The 22,324-nt window shown below is 36.4% G+C and overlaps 3 protein-coding genes across 3 annotated transcripts; all 3 read right to left on the bottom strand.

Moving 5' to 3' along the window:
* Positions 1-1,723: 1,723 nt before the first annotated feature.
* Positions 1,724-6,050, bottom strand: LOC132066475 (uncharacterized). The gene is made up of 9 exons (XM_059459781.1): positions 5,696-6,050; positions 5,502-5,585; positions 4,675-5,396; positions 4,487-4,570; positions 4,249-4,356; positions 3,452-3,529; positions 3,174-3,359; positions 2,127-3,034; positions 1,724-2,021 (listed from the first exon to the last, which is right to left on the bottom strand). The coding sequence occupies exons 1-9, from the start codon at positions 6,048-6,050 to the stop codon at positions 1,724-1,726; spliced, it is 2,823 nt and encodes a 940-aa protein (XP_059315764.1).
* Positions 6,051-8,804: 2,754 nt separating this feature from the next.
* LOC132068739 (glucan endo-1,3-beta-glucosidase 6-like) lies at positions 8,805-17,307 on the bottom strand. The gene is made up of 2 exons (XM_059462428.1): positions 16,652-17,307; positions 8,805-10,183 (listed from the first exon to the last, which is right to left on the bottom strand). Exons 1-2 carry the CDS (start codon positions 16,996-16,998, stop codon positions 9,079-9,081), a joined length of 1,452 nt encoding a protein of 483 aa, XP_059318411.1. The 5' UTR covers positions 16,999-17,307; the 3' UTR covers positions 8,805-9,078.
* A 2,575-nt stretch (positions 17,308-19,882) lies between these two features.
* LOC132066474 (secreted RxLR effector protein 161-like) lies at positions 19,883-20,341 on the bottom strand. Its single transcript, XM_059459780.1, has one exon. It carries the CDS (start codon positions 20,339-20,341, stop codon positions 19,883-19,885), a length of 459 nt encoding a protein of 152 aa, XP_059315763.1.
* Positions 20,342-22,324: the final 1,983 nt, after the last annotated feature.

The following is a 22,324-nucleotide window of genomic DNA, read 5'->3' as shown; positions in this document are numbered from 1 at the left end:
CTTAAGTAGGTTGTTCGTATGCAATTGTTTCTTTACTTCTGTGCTTAATTGCTTGATTGTCTACGCAACAATTGAGTTCTATTTACTAATTGATACACGTGCTTGGGAGAGACGTTGTTAATTTGGAGAAGAAGTAATGAAATTGTGATCTGAATATCCCTATAGTTGGGCTAGGATTTGTAACTAGGATAGGAATATACTTAGTTACCGCAATCAATTTCATGCCGTGCTCTTATTGCATTCTCGATAGGTCATACCATAGGAATATAGGTAGCTATCTTGAGTCGACGAGTAAAGGGTTCGGAAGAATACTACGAGACTAATAATTCGGTTAATTGACAATTGTGAACAGCATTGCTAAGGTGTGATACTTGAACGACTCAATAGGATTGGAGAACAAACCACGACCCTGGAATACTTCTAAAATCTTGATAAAAGCGATGCTTTTCAAATACGTTCTTAGCCCAAAATCAAGTTACATTATTAGCTATTTTTATTATAGCATTAGTTTACAAAACAACACACACTTTTATTCTTTACTTGCATAAGTAGTAGCAATAGTTTATTTTCGTGGAAGTATTGGTCATAAGTCTCTGTGAGTTCGACATCCAATTTTATATAATCACTATATTACTTGTACGACCATGTACACTTGCGTATGCATTTGGGCACAACAGAGGGCTAATATTATCAAACTACAAAAGTCGGTTGATGCATCAATTAATGGTTCTAGACCAATTTTAAAAATTAATCAACAACAGGAGTTACTACTAAACGAAAGTCGTATTTAAACAGATAATTTATTCTTAAGAAAGAACACGATTATTTACTTTCTTGTGCTCATTTTCTCTCTCCAACCAAATAATACAAGGCAAATTTTCAGAGTACGTAAGAGCACTTATATCATAAAATGCAAATTACATTATCTGTATACATATTGATATACAAACATTTATGTCTCCCATAAAAGTTTGCTCCCCTATCAGACCATTCACAGATGATTTTGTAGTATTTGTAAGTGGATCCAAAGTGTTGGAATGCGAACTGATATGCTTTTGGGTATAGACATCATTCACATGTATGTCCATTTCAAATTCTTTTAATTCTATGTGTAGAAAATTTTAGCCATCATATACGTATAAGCAAATAAAGACCATGCAGAAAAACAATCATCAACCGAAAAAAAAAAAAAGTTGTGGTTTTTATCCCTTTCTTCTAGTATTCCTAAGTTTGGAGAATTTTTTATTAAGAAATGTAATCCAACAATAATAAGCTTCCAAGCTTACAGATTGGAGCAACAATGGAGAAATAATGGTCAACTCATATTGAGTGAGGAAGAGGAAAAAGGAGATGTATATTGGGGAAAATGAAAACTACTTTATTCATGATCTAAAAATACAGGAGACTATATACACACTCACAATGAGGGAACCACTCACTAAAATATCTAGTCCAGCTGTCATATGACTAGCATTGATCTTCCACTAACTAACAAGTTAAGCTACCACTAACTGTAACTAACTAAACTAACTGATGACTAAGCAAGCTAACTAAATACAATAATCTTAACAACCCCCCCCCCCCCCTCCCCTCAAGTTGGAGGGGTTGAAAACACAACCAACTTGCTCATAATAGCAGCATGCTTAATTCCTGTTAAGGCCTTGGTCAGTACATCAGCCAGTTGATCATTTGTGGAAACATGATGCAAAGCAATCAAACCCTCTTAAAACTTGTTTCTCACAAAATGGCAGTCTACCTCTATATGCTTAGTTCTCTCATGAAAGACAGGATTCTTGGCTATGTGTAGGGCAGATTGACTATCACAAAAGACATGCATTGGTAAAGGAATTGGCATTGTCAGCTCATCAAGTAACCTTTGCAACCAGACCGGCTCTCCCACAACCTTTCTGAGTGCTCTATACTCAGCTTCTGCAGAGGATAGGGAAATTGTCTCGTGCTTCTTTGATGTCCAACTTATGGGGATGTTGCCAAGTAGAACAATGTATCCACTAACAGATTTTCTAGAGTTAGGGCATGCAGCTTAATCTAAGTCACAGCAAGCTTTTACCTCACAACTAGGATCTTGAGACATGAAAAGTCCTAAGGATGAATCAGTTTTGAGGTACCTGAGCAGATGAAATGCATCCTTCAAGTGTGGTTCCCTAGGATCTTGCATAAATTGACTCAAGTGTTGGACACTGTAAGATATGTCGAACCTTGTGTTTGTGAGAAAGTTCAACTTGCCAACAAGTTTCCTGTAGAATGTGGGATCTTGTAGTGGCAATCCTTCTTTAGCCTTTAACTTCTGAGTAGGATCTAGTGGTGAGGACAAGCAAATTTGTTCAAGCATGTCATACTCCTTCAATAGATCCAGTAGGAACTTTCTTTGAGATATGATGATTCCATCAGCTTTGTACAACACTTCTAGTCCCAGGAAATAGTGCAATGTGCCCAGGTCTTTGATTTTGAAAGTGTGATGCAAGAACTGTTTTAGTTCAGCTATCTCATACATGTATGTACCAGTATGAATAATATCATCAACATATACAGCTACATATATTGCTGAACTAGGATCCTTTTTATGGAACAGTGAGTAGTCATGTAAGGAATGTGTGTACCCTTTTGAACATAATGCTTTAGTTAGTCTAGCATACCATTGTCTGCTGGCCTGTTTGAGTCCATATAATGACTTGTTCAATCTGCAAACCATCCCTGGACTGCTTACTAATCCTGGTGGTGCATCCATGTATACCTCCTTATGCAACTCGCCATCGAGGAATGCATTATTAACATCTAGTTGGAAAATACCCCACCTCTTTTTCACAGCAATAGCAAGCAAGGACGTCACTGTGGTCATCTTAACTACTGGTGAAAAAGTTTCATTATAGTCAATCCCAACTTGTTGTGTATAACCCTTGAGCACTAATCTTGCTTTGTATCTTTCAATGCTCCCATCTGCCTTGTGTTTGATCTTAAAAACCCATTTGCAACCTATAGCTTTCTTTCCTTTAGGTAATGGTACAAGGGTCCAAGTCTGGTTAGTGGTGATAGTCTTGTAGATAAGCTGGTGTTTTGAGAGTTCTACTGGATTTTCTAATTTCTACTAGTGGTATATCTGATGTTTGAGAGTGGTTAAGGGGTGGAGTAGGTGAAATGGCAGATAAGGGACTGACAGGTGTGAAACCAGATGAGCTAGTGTCAGGTAGGGATGTTGGTGTAGTAGGAGGAGTAGCAGGTGACACATTAGTAGATGTGGTACTTGTGTTCCTAGTATTGTCCAATGCATTTTGTGTAGAATGACCAATATCATCACAGGCAGGATGAATAAAAGGAATTGAACAGTCACAGTAGGAAATGAACTAAACTCAAAAGATAAGGTAAATGGAAAAACAGACTTTCGGAACACAACATCTCTAGAAATATGAATTTTCTTTGTAGCAAGACTAAGAACTTTGTATCCCTTTGTCCCAAATGGATATCCAATGAATACATGAGGATCAGTCCTTGATTGAAATTTATCTCTGTGAACCTATGGAAAGGTGGGATAGCATAAACATCCAAAGCTTCTCATATGGGAATATGAAGGTTTTTGGTTATACAAAAGTTCATATGGGCATTTCCCTGCACATGGGAAGAGGGTAGTCTATGTATTATGTAAGTGGCACATAAAATGCATTCACCCCAGTATTTTAAAGGCAATTTGGACTGGAAAAGAAGTACCCTGGCAGTTTCTAAGAGATACTTATGTTTTCTTTCCACCACACCATTCTGTTGTGGTGTGTATGGGCATATTTTTTCATGAATAATTCCTTTGGACTGTAACAAGATGGACGTATTGGAGTTGAAAAATTCTAGACCCTTGTCTGTCCTGATGGACTTAAGTGAACTATTAGGCTGGTTTTCAACTAGACAAATAAAAGCCTTGAGGACAGTCAAGTTATTGCTTTTGTTAGACATAAGTTGAGTCCATGTGGATCTAGTATAATCATCCACAATGGTGATAAAGTATTTGTGGTTGTCATGTGTGGTTGTATGATGTTGTCCCCATAGGTCAATGTGAAGTAGTTGAAAGGTTTTAGTGCAGTTTGTAGTACTTTGAGGAAAGACCAGTCTAGCTTGTCTTGCCATGGGCCGGGCAAATGGAACAGTTAAAGGGTTGTTTAGGTGAAAATCTCTCATGTATTGAATGGATCTCTTTCATTTTGACAAGGGCACATGGCCTAGTCTATTGTGCCATAAAACATTCACATCATCCACAGATGTAGCAGCTAAAACATTCACATCATCCATAGATTTAACAGAATAAGAGTGAAAAGACTCAGTATTATTCATTTCTGTTGAACTACGTACATCAGGCTAAGCAACACACATATTTATTGAAAATGATTTATGAACAATGGAATTATGATGACATTGTGTGTTAGGAGGACAATAAGTAAGTGTAACAGCTAGTGACAAGAAGTGATAGAAGTTGCTGGTGTAGAACCTTTGTTGCTGAGACATCTTGGACACATGAAATAGATTCCATCTTTGACTCTACCAATTTCCAAAGCCTCTTCATTGAAGGGGCCTACATTAAGCAGGATGTTTTAGTGAATGCAAAATACCATTTGATGAAGAAGCTAAGGAATGAACAGACACAAGGTTATACTTAAATGAAGGCACATAAAACACCTTATGCAGGACAATACTAGGTGCAAGTGTCACACTACTAATCTGTGCCACCTTTACTTTGTAACCATTTGGCGAGATGATCAAAAGTGGATAGGGCAGAGTTATTCTATTGATTAAGAGTGATTTATTGAAGGTCATGTTGTTTGATGCTCCTGAGTCTAGTATCCAAGAATCAGCCTTGTTTTTGAAACATACACAAGACAACTTGCCAAAATCAATAGAGGAAGTGCAGACAATGATACCTGCAAAGTTTGCTGAACCATTAGTGGGATTTGTGCTTGAATTGTCTCCATTTCCATGCTGGAACTGTTGCAGCACACTCATAAGTTGTCCATATTGTTCTCTGCTTAAGCTCACACCTTGATTATCATCTTGTTCAGTTTGTTCATCTCCTTTTGTTGACATAACATCAGATGAAGGTCCATGTACATTTGCCATAATCCTCTTACCCTTATCTGGTCTGAAATTTTGAGTGGGATTCTGATGGTTCTGGTAAGAGTTCTGATAGGAGTTTTGAAAGACATTCTGATGATATCCAGAGTTCCTAGCAAGTGATTGAGATTGGTATCCATGCAATTCGTAACACCTATCCTTGGTGTGACCATGTCGTTTGCAATGCTCACATATCACTCCAGGCCTAGAGTTTTGACTTATGCTACCAGGAGAATAGTTTGTCCTATAGTTATTTTGTCTTGGGACATTAACATTTAGTAAGGTGGATTCTGCAAATAGTTAGTTATTTGGCCTAATCTCCCTTTGTTTCTCATCTTGCACCAATAGGGAAAATGTTTGAGCTAACGATGGCAATGGATTCATCATAAGAATACTCCCACGAATCACTGTATAGACCGTATTCAGACCCATTAGGAACTGAATCAGTCTCCTATCCTGTTCTGCTTTATGAAAATTATCTTTTGCACCACATATGCAGTTACAAGAACACTGAGTTTTTGCATGTATAGTGTTAATCTCCTCCCAGAGCTTTTCATTCTAGTATAGTAAGTTGTGATGTCAAGAGTACCTTGAGAGAGGCCGTTTATTTCCTTCTGAATCTGGTATAGCTTCGCACCATTTGTTTGATCATATCGATCATCCAATTCCTTCCACAGCTCAGCAGAGTCATTCACATACTCAACACTATCTGCAATTTCTTTTGAAAGTGAATTTAGAATCCATGAGGTGACAATATCATCGCACCTCTCCCATTGTCGATATTGAGCAGATTCCAGTTCTGGTTTCTTACATTCACCATTGATAAAACCTAATTTGTTCTTCACATATAGGGCTCTTAAGACGCCTCTTCTCCAAGATCTGTACCCAGTTCCATTGAATTGAACTGGGACTAGCATCGCACCTGCACTCTCCGATGGATGCATGAATAAAGGTGAGCTTGTATCAACAGAGAATTATTCAGTCCTTTGAGCTGGCTGTTGGTGATTTCCTTCAACCGCCATTGTTGTTTATCGAATGTTCTGATGACAGTTACTTTGCTAGATGATTTACTTTGAACAAGGAAGATAGGAAACGATTCCAAAGAGAACAATTGAACTTCACGAATCTGTATGTGACCAAATTCCACTCAAATTACTGATTTTTTGAAGATGAGAGTCGATTGAAATTGAAAGAAAAAAAGCTGAAGAACAGAATCGAGAAAGAGAATAGCAATTTTGGTCGAAGAATGATGAACAAAACTGCATATAATGGCTCTCGATTGTGTTAACCTCGCTCTGATACCATATTAAGAAATGTAATCCAACAATAACAAGCTTCCAAGCTCACAGATTGGAGCAACAATGGAGAAATAATGGTCAACTCATATTGAATGAGGAAGAAGAAAAGGAGATGTAAATTGGGGAAAATGAAAACTACTTTATTCATGATCTAAAAATACAGGAGACTATATACACACTCACAATGAGGGAACCACTCACTAAAATATCTAGTCCAGCTGTCATATGGCTGGCATTGATCTTCCACTAACTAACAAGCTAAGCTACCACTAACTGTAACTAACTAAACTGACTGATGACTAAGCTGTCACTATAATGTTGTATATTGTGAAAAAGTAGCTATGCGGGGTGTAATTTAAAATATTGCTACGCAAATGTAATTGTGTATGCTAAATTGTATATTATTGAAATTTCCCCTTTTCTTTTTTCCTTTTTCCTTTTTGTGATCTTCTTTAAAGGATTTTTTTTGTGTGTTGATGTGTACACAAAAGAGACAAATTGGATAAGTACTATTTTAGGATCGTAGGAGTGTTGAGGGGAAGCTACACGCTAGCAGAAAGATGGATCAAAAGAATAAAGAAAAAAAATCTAAGAACCAAATTTATGAATAATGGTACTACCTTCATTCCAAAACAATTTATTTTTTATAATTTCATAAGAATAATACTTTTTTATGTTTAGTAATAATTTAACTTGCTTAATCAAGCTATCCAACATAAATTGAAATGAAAGAAGCGCTAAATAAATTTACTGTTAGTAATAGGTTTTCAAAAGAGTCTCCATCGAATTAATTTTTAGCAAGTACTCTCAGAGACATCCAAAATTTAAGTTTTATCAGCTCCACTTTTGAGATTTTAGCATTGAATCCATTATATTTTTAAAGTTATGGGTTCATATATGCTAGTTGTTGCAACTTTTATAAACTTCTACACATAAATTTATGCTCCGTATCGAAAGTACTGAGTTCGTAATGACCCGATAACAATACTCTACATCCGCAACTCTAGCAATGCAAATTTAACATTAACATGTTTACTTTCTTTGTTTTCGTATGGTCCCTGTCTCAAAAGAAGAGACGTCAAACCGTTCAAAAACATTAGAACATATGTATAGTGTCAGTGTCGACGGAACTAAAATTTTTACTAGGTCTTAAAGTATAAAAAAGTAAATACATACAGAAAATAAGAGGAATCAACTCATAGTATATACGAAAATGGCTTAAATATGTCATTGAACTATCGGAAATAACTCATTTATGCCGCTCATCAATAGTTTGGCTCATTTATGCCATCGCCCGTTACCAAAATGACTCATCCATGTCATTTTTCATTAACGCCGGTTTTTCACTTTCAGTACATTCAAACAACCAAATATTCTTTGCATAAACTATAACCAAACACAACTCCATCTTCGACTCCAACTTCAAAATTCCAAATAAAGTGAAAAATATTGAGTTTTCATGGCCAAACGCCTACTTAAACACTCGAAACTCACATGAAGAATGAGATTCTCTCAATCAGTCATCAGCAGATAGGCATTTGGTATGAACTAGTAGCTAATATGGAGGCCCAAAACAGGATCAAGACTAGTGATCATGTACAGCAAATTACCTTTGGTTCAGTTTTAAAATGTAAGATTAATGCTTATTTAGAAAGCTCTAAGAAGTGTTGACTAGCTCAAAGATAAATCCCAGGAAAGGGGTATGCTTTCACAGAAACCGGACTTAGTTGACAGATTTATTTAGTACGAGGTTTGTACACAATCCTTGTGAGTTGAAACAGATAACAAGATTGAAATCAGAGTATGATTCTAGCAATGCAGTTTTGACATGGGTTTGGTATGGTGGAAAATATTTTCTGAGAAAGTAAGTCACTTTTTGGATTTTGGTTGCGAGAAAATACTTTCCCACAGCTAAGGAAGAAGGTGACTTTCCTCACTTGGGGGTAAAATTATCTTTCTTCACAACTATCTCAACTCAACTTCATGATCATATCACTACTCCAACCAAACAGTTAAATATTATCATGAATCTCTGAAAGAACACAACTTGTGATGTGTGTGTTTAGGCGCACATCATGAGTCAAACTCTACTGCAGACAAAAGTGTAATATTTAAGTGAAGGAGGATAGAGGGGCGAACCCATCGTCAAGTTTCGAAGCGTGTACCACTGGCCTTCAGAAATTTCTCATCAGAAAAATATATTTTTATCAATCCTTAATAAATGGTTTCCCCGTAGATACTTTTCACTCACCAATCAAATACCAGAAAACATGTTACAAGAAAATATTTTTCAGGTGTTTTCCTGACAATGTTTTCGGTCACAGCAAATACACAATCAAAAGAAATGCTTGAAGCCAAACCGGTGAACATGAAAAAAGTTGGGAACACCAAGGCCTCAAGTTCCAGAAAACATAGACATAATTCATATATCAGATCTTAGCAGCATGTCAAATTACCGACACATAGTACCTGCTAAATCATCATGTGTTCACCCCTGCATGTAACTCATCATGTTCAAAATCAGACGCAAACATTAACTTCATCATTGGAAGTTTTGAATGAATATCAATGTTTGCTGTCAACTGGAAGAAAAAATGTTAATTTTGGTGATGCTACACAGCAGGGTCTAATAATAATTTGTAACGCAAACTAAATAGCCCGAAAAGAGAACTTGTTACAGAATTGTCCACAGAAACAGAATCAGAGCCAATGCTGTTCTAGTATAGCCATGTTTTCGTTCTGCACCTCCATAGTATGGTTGTATCATGAGCCCGAACCTACAAGTACCAGTTGATGGATCTGACTTAGTGACAGTCCCGAGGCCTTGGAACTTGCAAGCATCATCAAGCTGATTGTTTATCTGGTAGTAGCTGTTGAATGCATATGAAATATTTCCTCGTGAATCCAAACCTCCACAAGATGTCTGATACCCGAGGCTCGTGCAGTCAGCAAGTCCACAAGCATAGCTCATGCTAGGTGCAATCTGGGGATCATCAACCTTAGCATTGGGCTTAAGCACACACCATTTCCTCTCCAAATACTTCACATTTCTAGCTGGAACTAAGGACCCAGAATTGGTGGTCCCAAGATTCAGGATGTACTTGGGTAGTCCGTCATACGTAAGTATTCCCCAGTGACGTTCAAAATTTCCAGGTCGAACACTCTTAGCATCTTCGTCAATTAAACTAAACAGATAGGCATCAACAGGCCCAGGCCTCATAGGGGTGCCTTTTCCTGCTGATATATGCTGCATGAATCCTTGGTTGAATCGCTGTGCGAGTTGTGCATTAGCATTGCGGTCACCATCAGTGGGCCAACCAATTTCTCCAATAATTATAGGGACATTCCCAAACCCGTTCTTCTGTAAAGCCCACACAAGAGTGTCGTGATTTGCATCAAACATGTTGGTGTACATTGTCCCACCATCATTTAGAGGTGTTGCATTTCCATCAAAGAAAGCATATTCAACTGGGAAGTCGGAGTCAATATAAAGACTTATGAATGGATAGATATTGATAGTAAAAGGACAACCATTGTCACTTAAGAACTTGACAAGTTGGCTCACATAGCCATGGATATCAGCTCGAAAATCACCACCTGATGGCAAGCTATTTGCGCTCTCATAAACATCTGCATTGAGGGGACAAGTAACCTTTACTTGATTACCGAAGCCAGCTTTTACGAGTGCAGTTTGGATATTTTGCATAGCAGGAAGAGTTGTTTTAAGGTAAGTTCCGTTGTAGGTTGTCAAATAAGGTTCATTTCCAACTGCAACATACCTACAACAACGTCAAAAGCGATGTGCGTAAACATTTTGTCTAGCTTATTAAATGAAAAAAATTTAACATTTACTTGGTCGATGAAAGCTTATTCTATATCAGGCTCCCGGCAACAGACAACATACAGAAGAATATAGAGCAGAACAGCAGAAGAAAATAATCATGTCAGCAACAATGATTAGTCAAAAACTCAGCTCACTCATGTTACCATTCTCCAAAAAAAAAAAAAAAAAAAACTCAGCTCACTCTCATGAGGAAGGAATTTTCTCAGAAACCAGTGAAGCCCTACTCAGATGATTCGAATAAGGTAAAGACTACTTTGTACATGAAAAGATGAATTCAAGGAAAACTCAAATTGACAAAGACAGTTGTAGCTGCATATCTGATAGGGAATGCTGATTCGCTTTAGAGTTGCGGATAGTTAGCAATATACAGCTAATTATATAATAAAGAAAAGGAAAATTGGAAACTGTCAGTGTCCATCTAATTTTAGTCAAACTCTAGACTTCCATGTATTGTATCTTAGACTGGTTTTGACTACCAAGTTCCAACCAATATTTGCCTCAGAATTTGAAACTCATCAAAAAGAAAGGAAGCGACTTTAAGGATTATGGATCGCTGTTACTCGTGCAACTTGTGAATGCCACATCATGAAATGATGTGCAGACCCCTCAGATTTTACGAGAACCTACTTCAAAAGTCCCACATATCATTTATTTATGACCGAGAAATACGTTTGGGACCAAGTCTTAGGACCAACAGAAGCTTTGAAAACTCGGGATAATGGTTCTGCTCCTCTACCCTTCTCACCTAAATACCACACTTAGTTCGCATGGCTTTAGGCTCAAACCTGTGACCCAAGTCACAAATCACTCAACATTTGCCACTTGAACAAAGCCCTAGGGTAAGTCCTACACTACCATTTAATCATGACTTGAACATCAGAGTGTTTTATAGGATGGCATAAATTGAAAATGATTAGAACCTCAAGAGGACGCCTGTATCCAGAGTGTAGAAATCTGTGTAAGAGGGTCAACTCCTGCTGGGAACACAACATCTAAGTTTCTCATTGTGAGTTAAGGTCCATTATTACTGGGTACAAAAAGCGTCAGTTTCTCATTGTGAGTTAAGTTACATCTGCAACAAGCTGATCAGCATTTTCACTTTCCAACATCACGAGTTAAACGCCCAAGCATCAGTTGATTGCCATTCATTCTTCATTCGAGCCAAACATATATGATACGACAACCTTAAAAAAATTCAAGTAGTTTCTCCACTTTGAATTTGCATACAACATTTGCTCATGATGTTAATTGATTGAAGAAATGTGTAGCTTCTAGTTGCACGTGAAGTGGAACCAATTGTTCAATATTACAATAGAAATCCGTTTAGAGGCTATTCAGGCATTGATGGTTAGACCTTGTTTATTTCGCTTGGCTATTTTGTTCGAAGTTGTTGTTTCCTAGATTTAGACATAATTAAGTAAATAGAGTGCTCTCTAACTGTCTAAACTTTTAGAAAAAATGGTCATACACTTCAAATATGGTATCAGATAAGTGAGATCTTGAGTTTATGTCTCTATCATCACCAACTATTAAAAAGATTTTCACGTGCTTGGCTCATGAAAGAAAATCAGACCCGCACGTAGAGGAGCATGTTGAAGACAGAATTAATTAAATACAGATATGTTTGTTGGGAAATCGGGGGAGGAGAAGCACTCTCAATCACTCAAATTCTCTCTTGAAGACAAGTGGGGAGTATATTAGTCCACCAACTTAACTTACATAATCAATCATTCTCTTTGAAGATAAGTGGGGAATATATTCTTCCATCAGCTTAACTTAAATGAAATAGATAAACTACATAGGTATTTATAGATTTTCTTCTAGCATGTACCTAGTCTAGTACATGTACCTAATTTAATTTTAGATATCCTTGTATCTTCCCTAGTTCATGAGCAATTTTCATCTTCCCTAGTTCATAAACAAACTAGAATACATGCATCATAATTAATTTCTTATACATGAACTAAGATAATTCATGCATCAAAAAAAGACTCTTTCTTTTCCCAACACGAGGATCATTTTTGAACAATGTCTTCTAATCGTTTAAACGTCTAAATGAAATGATCATTGTAATATCCTATATATGGGTGGGGGGAGCGCAGAGTTGTCTAATGTTAGTTATATGTTACAGTGAATAAGGGAAGGAAAGGGACCTCTGTACACAAAGTAGAGAAAAGGACATAGTAAAAGGAGGGAAAGAAAGAAAGGTAAGGGTTAAGTTTGGTTATAGCAATTCAAGGTATGATTCGTAACACTATTTCAGGTTAATATAAATTGATTTCTACAAGGTTTAGCCATCAAAACATGATATTTGACTTACAAATTCATGAGTTTAGCCCTAAAACCGCAAATTGGGAATTGAGCACTTTAAGGGTCCTAGTGACAAATCTAACCATAGAATTAGTATAAGAAGGCTATGGGTTAACCGTAACTATATAGAATTTGTTGGTTTGACAAACTAATACCGAGAATTGACTTCGACCAAGATCCAACCTTAACCAATGATTGCTTGTTTTCACTAAATTTGTCAACTGGTATTGATCATGCATAAATGATTTGGAAACTTGTACTAGCTACCATGTATATGTGGGAACAAGCGTGTGCTGGCAAAAAGATGGTTTTGTAAAACCAATTGAGATTTACTACTCCCTCCGTCCAAATTCATGTGGCACCTTGACTAGGCACAAAGTTTAAGAAAAAAAAGAAAGACTTTTGAAATTTTCGGTCTAAAACATACCTTAGATATTTGCGTGGTTATAAATCATTTAAGGGTAAAAGAGGAATTCTATAGTATAGTTGTTTCTTATAATAGAAAGATGATATTATTTTTTGGGACAGACTAAAAAGAAAAGGGTGCCACATAAATTGGGACAGAAGGATAATTTGTTATACCTAAATCTATTTTTATTTGTTATACTTAATCTTTCATTTGCTATGAAGGTGTATAGTTCGTATTTGGTACCAAAAATGTTATGCTACATGATGCCTGCATGTTTGCATAGTCAATCTCAACTGGTTTCCAAAAACATCTTACCGCCAGCACATGCTCCTCCCAACATCTACTGTATACATTAAAACACTTCAAATCATGAATGCACAATCAAAATCATTTGGCATGCTAGTTTAGGAGAACCGAACAATCAGGGATTAAGATCTTAACTTACCTTAACTTTGACCTAAGCATGTACCTACAATCTCTATCGTGCTCAATCTTAGTCAAACGACAATCTACACAAAAAATTGTTTAACAACATCAAATACATTTATTTAACTCATCTCCTAAAATTGGATCTCGATCAATGTCTAAATCAATCCTCAGTCAAATGTTAGCAAACCAATGGACCCAATAGGCCAATACAAGTCTAGGTTACTGACAGCCTTCTAATCCCAACTCTATGGTAAGATTCATCGTTGTGATCCTTAAAGTGGTCATTTCCTCAAATTCCTAATTTGGCATTTTATGGCTAAGCTAAACCATGAGTTTCCAAGTCAAATCTCATGTTTTGAAGAATAAATATTGTGGAGATCAATGTATATTAACCCAAAAATAGTGATAGAATCATGCTTCCGAACTTCAAAAGGCGTGTTAGAATCATACTTCGATTTTTTTTTTTTTTTTGATAAAAGAATCATACTTCGAATTGTTATGATTAGAACTAATTATTTTCTTCTCCTCTTCTTCTTCCGCCCACTTTTATTTCCCTTTTTTTTAATAGTCGAGAAATTCCCAAGGGCCGATTGACGCATGGTTTCAAACTCGATGAACAATGGGCTCGCTCCTCTACTCTTCTCCACTTAAATATTGAGCTTTTGTCTGCTGCACGTTTGCGGCAAGGGCCTGACCTGTGATATGCTTCTATTTCCCTTCTTTTTCTTGGTTCCTTTCTCTGTATTATGCACCAGCTACTGTTAGTTTTTACTTGATCTCCTAATGCGGAATACAAAGGGCCCTTTCCTCCCATATTGATCGACTGGGGCAACAACCCACATTAGATAACTAATTTTTTTTGTCAAATATGTAAACACACCCCAAAATATTTGGGCTATTACAGTCACACTTTTCAACATATCTATTTTGCTCTTTCTATGCTCAAAAAGGATCACAAGCAATGGATGATGAAAAACAATATTGGGAACAAGGAACCAAAACCCTAAAGCAAGCCATGAGCACCTAATTTAACACCAGCAAGCTCCATAGTTTTTGGGATAAAACAATATTAGCATTTTGGTCACTTCCAACTAAATCCATCAAGTTAAACACTTAGCAAACTTGAACCTTCTTTATTCAACATATGCGAGCAAATATTACGAGTCCCTATCTGTGTTGTCAGCATGAAAGCAGAAATCCTTCAATAACCCATGAAGTTGGCCAAAAATCTTGTTTCCATTTAGGTTGAATACATACACGGATTCAACGGATTGAACACCTTATGTAGCCGAGAATATGTTTATTAAATGCATATTTGACAAATATAAACAAACTAAAGAGCGTGAACGTTAGTCATTATTGATGTGGAAAATGAACAATAAAAAGTGAATATCAGCAAAAGAAAAAGTAATTCAAGATCTGAAAACAAAAGAGATAGAAAAGGGGGAGGGGGGAGGAGTTGACCGGTAGAGAAGAATCCGCCAAAGCTTCATCTTTCCAACAACACCATTTTTTTCCGATAAGGGTGAGAGTTGCCTTTTTTCCCAGCAAGGAATGTTGGTGTTTGAAAAAGAAAAAGAGCAAGGGATGGGCTTAGAATCTAGAGAAGTAAAGAGTTGAAAAGATGGCCGGAAATCAACTCCTCCCAAGGTAACCATTTTTCGGCTGAAACACACTGAACTTTGGGCGGGAGACACGCAACCAGCCATGTCACCAAGGCATGTCCAATAGGCAAATTTCAACAACATAAAGCGTACAATAGGTCAAGCCCCTAACTTAAGTTTCTAGATGAAACCTTTTGGCATGTTCAGTGGGTCGTCTATGTATGATTTTCTTCCGCCTTCTATTATTTTAATAAGACTTTCACTGCAACTACAAGATACTTCGAAATGAATTCATGGCTCACAGGGGTGACGAACCTGATTGTATATTAACTTATTCCTTACGCGCTTACAAGTCTACCATCTTAGGATGCTGTACATGCTAATACTTGCCCAAACACTTTGAAAGATGTCTGCTAGTTGTCTGATGACTCTGATCATGTCTATAAAGTGTATGTATGAACATACATAGGCACTCTAGTCTACCCACAGCTTGCCCTAGAAACATATTGGGTTCGTCTACACTTTCCTGCAAGTCTTAGTCCATTTTGCTTCGCAATCACTAGCTACCCAACCTCAGACAGAACGCAATGTTCTCAATCAGAGCGAATCCAACATATCTCTGTTTAACAAAGGTATGTGATATCATAGTACGGCTCCATTGATTCTGCAGGTACCAGTTAGGATCTTAAAGTTGTCTTTCTAGATTATTTCTAGCCAAGAATGATCTAACCTTTTAAAACCAAGATAATTTCTTGTTCCCAGAACTTAACAATGGCTTTTCTTCAAGTGCAAATCCTTCTCATACGCCTGCGATAAGCTTGTCTTAGTTCCTGAAGTTTCAGAATGAGCTTTTGCTTAAGGTTGGTGTACACACCATATTTCAAATCACTAAGGAACCTACCGATTCAACAGCTGGTACGAGAAAGAATCAACTAATTTGACTCCCTGTGAAGGAGAAGTATGCTTAACCGGACACTTCCTGTGTAATAAATAGGCAAGTCATATCACAAGAACCTCATACCGCTCAAGTAGTCAAAAATGTTATCAGTGTCACTAACTGAAAAAGGAAAAGTGAAAATGCTTCAAAAGACAACTTTGAAGTCTTCTACTTTCTTTTGTTCAACTTTACGTAGTGATGCCTAGGACCGTGAATCGCCTAGGACAGTATCAGTGACAAGTCACTATTTGGAAAAAGACTGCAAGGAGAACAAGGCAATTCAGAGAAGTGTATCTTTAGGCAAATTTGATTTTAAGTGTTAGGAATAGGAATTTTTTGCATACCAGTGAGATGATATTAGATGTACTATAACAATCTTGTTTCATATATTCTTTTTGGTGTAAAGATAGAACACCAGTGTGCATATATAACAGAGATAACTTCATTAACTTGACCACAACTGTGGTTGAATCAACCACTCACTATGTAGATTCTTTTGGCACCATCTTGGTGATTGATTAATGAAATAATCTTAAAAATCAAAACTTTCCATACACCTCCATAGTCCAAAGACAGGCCCCAGTTTTTCATGGTTAACCAAAAACACATCTAAACAGCAAATCCAGGCAAAAGAAAATAGAAACAGAACTTCAAATAAAACTTAAAAAGAAAAAAAACTTTACAGTAAAAATGAGCAAGTAAAGTGATATTCACCTGATGTTGACTTTGTTGTTAGAGATGTGGACAGAAACATTTTTAGAAACCCATTTCTCAGCAGCTTTCAAGCTACCCAAAGTAGAAAGCATGTCATTAGGAATACCAACCATAACTTCAAGACCAGATTTACCCAAAGCTTTAAGTGTGTCATAATCAGCATCAAATAGTTTAACCTTTTGGATCCCATTATCTTTAAGCAACCTCACCACTATTTCAGGTGGCAACCTATGTGTTGACTGAGTTCCCCAGTTTGCACCTATCCCACTCACTACTGGTGAAAACAATAACAACACTACAACAAATAACACCCCAAATAATAATCTTGAAAATGAAAACAACCCCATTTCTTCAAAATCAAGAAACAGTTCAGTCCTTCCTTTTCTATTAACTAAACTAAAGAGTATGAACTATTGTTCTACAACTAAAATGAGCTGTAAGCTCAAAAAATAAAGAAAATCTGAGGCAGCAATGAAAAAGATTCTTGTTTACAGCTCAAAAGTAGTTTCAAACAATACAAGAAGTGCATAGAGTAATTCCACTACTATCAAGAACAGAATGGAAAAGAGAAAAAAGTTAGAAATTTTAGTGAACAAGGAGAGAGAGAAGTGGAAGAGGGAATAAATCAAGAAAAGGGGTAATAAAGGCAAGAAGAAAGATACCAAAGCTGAGTAATGTTTCAACAATTTTTGAAGCTAAAAAGAACCTTTTTTTTTTTTTCCTTGTAAAAAGGCAAACAAATGAGGCTTATCTATAAGAATCGGGAATGGCCCAAGTGAGTAGTCATAAACATAATGGAATGAATAAGCATACTACTAGATATTTTTTTTCAGGTAATGAAGGTGAAACATAGATATGACTTATGAGAGAGAGATAGAGTGAGCTAAAATGCACATGTACTTGTTAGGGTCATCTGGGGTGAATAATAAAAGCAGAGACAGAGGTCGGGACGGTCTCATTTCATGTTTGTTCTAAAAGAGTTGTCTTTTTCAAGAATCAGGAGGGACATAGTGGTTCACCATCAGTGGCGGAGCCAGAATTTTCTGTAAGAGGGTTCAAAAATATGAAGAAATAAACATACGAAGAAGTCAATAGGGTTCAACACCTACCATATATACATAAAAAAAATAATTTTAATCTTCAATATACACTGTAATTTTCTGCTGATCGATTACACTTGGCTCCGCCCCTGTTCACCATCATGTCTTTTTATTTATTTATATGTAATAGATTATCTCAGGATTATAATCGAGATTATATCAAGTTCAGAATAAGATAAATCTCACATAATCTGCTTCAAAATAAGATAAATCTCACCTCCTATACAGAATAAATAATACTTACTACACTAAAGTTTTTATATAAAATTTGTACCAGCATTAGCTAATATCAATAGGCAAATAGTGAATAAATGAAATTCCAATTTAATATCGAAAGTGAGCACCTAGTTTGTTTCAATTTGACTTCAATTACCATATGAAAATGGAGATCACTCGATATTATATTCCAGATTACTGCCCCAATCAACCAAGTAGAAACTTTAGTTGAAATATATTAAAAGCTACTTTTTTTTTTTTTTTTTTTTTTTTTTTGGAATACACATAGTTATATCAAATTTGCGTACGTTTTGTCACCGATATACTAAAAAGATGTGGCGAATAAGGACAGATATATCACGTTGTGGTTGCTGTTTGGACTTTGGACTTTAATAAATTAGATAGTCATATTTATAAAATCTGCCATCGATATACTAAAATGTTGTCATCAAGAATAAATGGGTGCATATATAAAGTACACATTAAAATCTTCTCTACACTTCAAAAAATCGTGATAAAAAAAAAATACACACCCTTTCATGAGCACACATATCATGTATTCATATTAGTACATTATTATACTCCATCCGTTGTTTTTGTATGTTCCTATTATACTTCTTAAAAATCATTTAGAAAATCATATTATAGTGTAATCATAAGGAATATGTAACAAAATTATTTTTATTTCTCCCTTAAAGGAATAATTAATGATATCTGCCTTCTTAAAGTAATAAGGCTAAAATTAAAAGCAGATTAATATCTTCTTATTTTTTGAAGTGATAAACATTTCACTAATAATAAAATGGCCAGTACAAGAGATGGGAAAAAACAATTACCAAAGGTATAAATAAACAGCAGCAAATAATTGCAAAGTGTGCTCACACACACAGATATATATATATATATCAAGAAGACAAGAACTGAAAAATACAAGTACCCTTAAGAAAGAAAATAAAGGAAAAAGGGGAAGGAGAAGAAAGAGACATTTTTCAAGATAAATGACTTTTTATCTGAAAAGTAGTGGCATTTTCTGCAAAAAAATAGCGTGCAAAGCCCTACTTATGACGTGTCTCATGGTGAACTAACGCCGTTATTTTTGTTCTTTTCCTACACTTCGCTTTCAAGTCGGCTGGCTACATCACGTTTAACGGCTGATCGTGAATGGCTAGTCCATGTTTGTCTTGCACTAACTATTTCATTCTTTTTATTATTATTATTATTATTATTATTATTATATTATTATTATTATTATATTATTGTTATAAAATAAAGAATATAAAGTAAATACACCAAAATAAGTATACAGAGAGACTAATATATTATTCAGCTTTTGAACTTAAAAGAGATTTCAATGTCTATATAATTTCTAAAAATGGACCTCCTATTTATAGGAGGAAAATAGGAATTGCTTTGGGCCCAAGCAAACTTGGTGACGAGTTTTCTTCTTATCCAGTTTTCTTTTGGACATTCAATCCACAACACTCCCATGGATACTATTAATTAGATGATGTCTCCGTTAAAACCTTATTAGGAAAAATCCTGCGGGAAAAGGTCCTAATGAAGGAAAAAGAGTACACATATCTATTAATATGTTTTGAGAGCCGCCTCATTAAAAACCTTACCAAAAAAAAATTCGATGGGACAAAACCTTGGTTAAGGGAAAAAGAGTACAGCACGTATTTCACTCCCCCTGACGAAGAACAAAATTCAGCTATCGGAGTCTTCGCATTCCAATCTTGAATATCATTTTCTCAAGAGTTGATGTTAGGAAAGATTTGGTGAACAAATATGCAGGATTGTCACTTGAACGAATTTGTTGCACATTAATATCACCATTTTTCTGGAGATCTTTTATGAAGAATAACTTTGGTGAAATGTGCTTCGTTCTTTCTCCTTTTATGAAGCCTCCTTTTAATTAAGGTATGCATGCAACATTGTCTTCATATAATACTGTGGGTATTTTTGTATCACATTTCAAGCCACATCTTTCTCTAATGAAGTGTATCACTAATCTCAACCACACACATTCTCTACTTGCTTCATGAATAGCTATTATCTCAAAGATGATTCGAAGAAGTAGCAACAATGGAATGCTTTGTGGATCTCCATGATATAGCAATACCTCCGCATGTAAACAGATAGCCTGTTGAGATCGAGCTTTATGTGGATCAGATAAATAACCTACATCTGCATAACCAACAAGATCTGTGCTACCATTGTTAACATAAAACAGACCCATATCGCTAGTTCCCTTCAGATATCGCAATATATGCTTAACTCCGTTCCAATGTCTCTGTGTAGGATAAGAGCTATATCTTGCTAGCAAATTAACAGAGAATGCTATGTCAGGTCTTATAGCGTTAGCAAGATGCATAAGTGCACCTATTGCACTAAGATATGGTACTTGTGACCAAGAAGCTCTTTATTTTCTTTCTGAGGTCGGAACAGATCTTTACTCACTTCAAGTGAGCGAACAACCATTGGAGTACTTAAAGGATGCGCATTGTCCATGTAAAATCATTTTAAAACTTTTTCGATAAAGATCCCGTCTGCTAAATATTCAACCTGCAAACCAAGCCAAAGTTTTGTTTTTCCGAGATCTTTCATCTCAAATTCTTTCTTTAAATATTCAATCGCTTTGAGCCTTTCGAGTTCCAATTAGGTTTATGTCATCAACATAAACAGAAAGTATAATGAACTCTGATTTTGTTTTCTTAATAAAAACACATGGACAAATGGCATCTTTCATATAACCTTCATTTATCAAGTACTCACTCAGGCGATTATACCACATGCGCCCTGACTGTTTTAAACCACACAATGATCTTTGTATTCTGATTGAACGCATCTCCCGAGACGTTGAACTAATTGCTTCAGGAATTTTAAATCCTTCAGGAATTTTCATATAAATTTCATTATCAAGTGAACCGTAAAGGTAAGCTGTAACCATATCCATCAAATGTATTTCAAGATTTTCGTAATTTGTACTAACCGATGAGATATCGAAATGTTATGCCATCCATAACAGTGAATATGTTTCTTCATAATCGATACGGGTCTTTGAGAGAATCCTTGTGCAACAAGGCGTGCCTCGTATCTCACAATTTCTTTTCTCTCATTCCTTTTCCGCACAAAGACCCATTTGTGGCCAACTGGTTTTACGCCATTAGGTATTTGGACTACCGGTAAAAAAACCTCACGTTTAGCAAATGAATTTAATTCTGATTAAATTGCCTCTTGCCATTTTGGCCAATCATATCTTCGTCGACATTCTTCAACAGGTTGAGGTTCCTGATCCTCAATGTCTTTCATAATATTGTAACGACCCGTTCCGTCGTTACAGTGAAATTTCAAAATAGCTAAAACATCGTGCCTTCCTAGACCTTCCGTTCCCTAATAAATTCTGGCGGACACCTAGCCTAACGGGAACTATTGTACGGAAGAGAATCAAGCATCGAAATCTGGGCCAATGACCGCTAGGATCGTTGGCGCGATCATCCGGGGTGCGCGCCTAGCGGCGCTCTCCGCCGCGCTCACGCCGTCAGGTTGATCCGCGCAGCACTGTGTCGCTACAAACGTCTTGCGAGCACCGCAATGCATAAGCCAATCGTTACTGTGCGCGCAATTAAAATTTCCTATTTAAGGAATCATTTTGAATTGTTCCACTTTTCAATACCCTAATTTCAAAGAAATCTAGTCAGGAAACCGTAGAATAACTGCAGATCCTCGTCTTGATAGTATCCTTTCTAATACCTTTAAATTCACAATCCACCTAGTAGATTACTCTTAAACCACTTAACCCTTGTTTCCTAGAGAATTACTGCCGAGTGTATCACGTAACCTGTAGCTTGAGAGATTTACGGGCTAACAACACCTCGTAGCTCCCCTTAAACAATCTCCTATGTTCTTCATCTAGAATAGGTTAATAACCTAGATATTCACAATTCTCCACCTTAAAAATATGTTTTTCCATGGATTTGGAAATGGGCCTTTCTCAAATAAGCTTAAAATTTGAAAATCACCTAGCTTTGTTTGGTGGATAATCTAGAAGTCGTCGTAGATCCAAAACCTTTCGGGCCACCCGCCGCCGCTCGTTGATCGTCGAGGTAAGACTAGCCGCTGCCAGCCGCCCATAGCGCCGGCACGGTAAGCCAACCGCCGTTGGTGCACGCAATTAAAATTTCCTATTTAAGGAATCATTTCGGGAATTGTTCCACTTTTCAATACCCTAACTTCAAATTTTCATCAGTCAGAAACCGTAAATAACCGTATCCTTGGTCTTGATAGACCTTTCTAATACCTTTTGAATTCGTAATTCACCTTAGTAGATTACTCCTAAACCACTTAAATTTGTTTT

Source organism: Lycium ferocissimum, chromosome 8, assembly GCF_029784015.1.
Source record: "Lycium ferocissimum isolate CSIRO_LF1 chromosome 8, AGI_CSIRO_Lferr_CH_V1, whole genome shotgun sequence".
In the NCBI taxonomy this organism is placed as follows: Eukaryota; Viridiplantae; Streptophyta; class Magnoliopsida; order Solanales; family Solanaceae; genus Lycium; species Lycium ferocissimum.
This window is presented reverse-complemented; position numbering and strand designations above follow the sequence as displayed.

What these genes read in the sequence shown, in the direction of transcription:
- LOC132066475 (XM_059459781.1), bottom strand. Translation starts at nt 6,050, where the DNA reads ATGCATCCATCGGAGAGTGCAGGTGCGATGCTAGTCCCAGTTCAATTC. An exon ending in CTATACAGTGATTCGTGGGA is followed by an intron (nt 5,397 to 5,501) that starts GTATTCTTATGA and finishes AACTATTTGCAG; the next exon opens with AATCCACCTTACTAAATGTT. An exon ending in AAGATGTCTCAGCAACAAAG is followed by an intron (nt 4,357 to 4,486) that starts GTTCTACACCAG and finishes TGTGTTGCTTAG; the next exon opens with CCTGATGTACGTAGTTCAAC.
- LOC132068739 (XM_059462428.1), bottom strand. Translation starts at nt 16,998, where the DNA reads ATGGGGTTGTTTTCATTTTCAAGATTATTATTTGGGGTGTTATTTGTT. An exon ending in AACAACAAAGTCAACATCAG is followed by an intron (nt 10,184 to 16,651) that starts GTGAATATCACT and finishes ACGTTGTTGTAG; the next exon opens with GTATGTTGCAGTTGGAAATG.
- LOC132066474 (XM_059459780.1), bottom strand. Translation starts at nt 20,341, where the DNA reads ATGCATCTTGCTAACGCTATAAGACCTGACATAGCATTCTCTGTTAAT.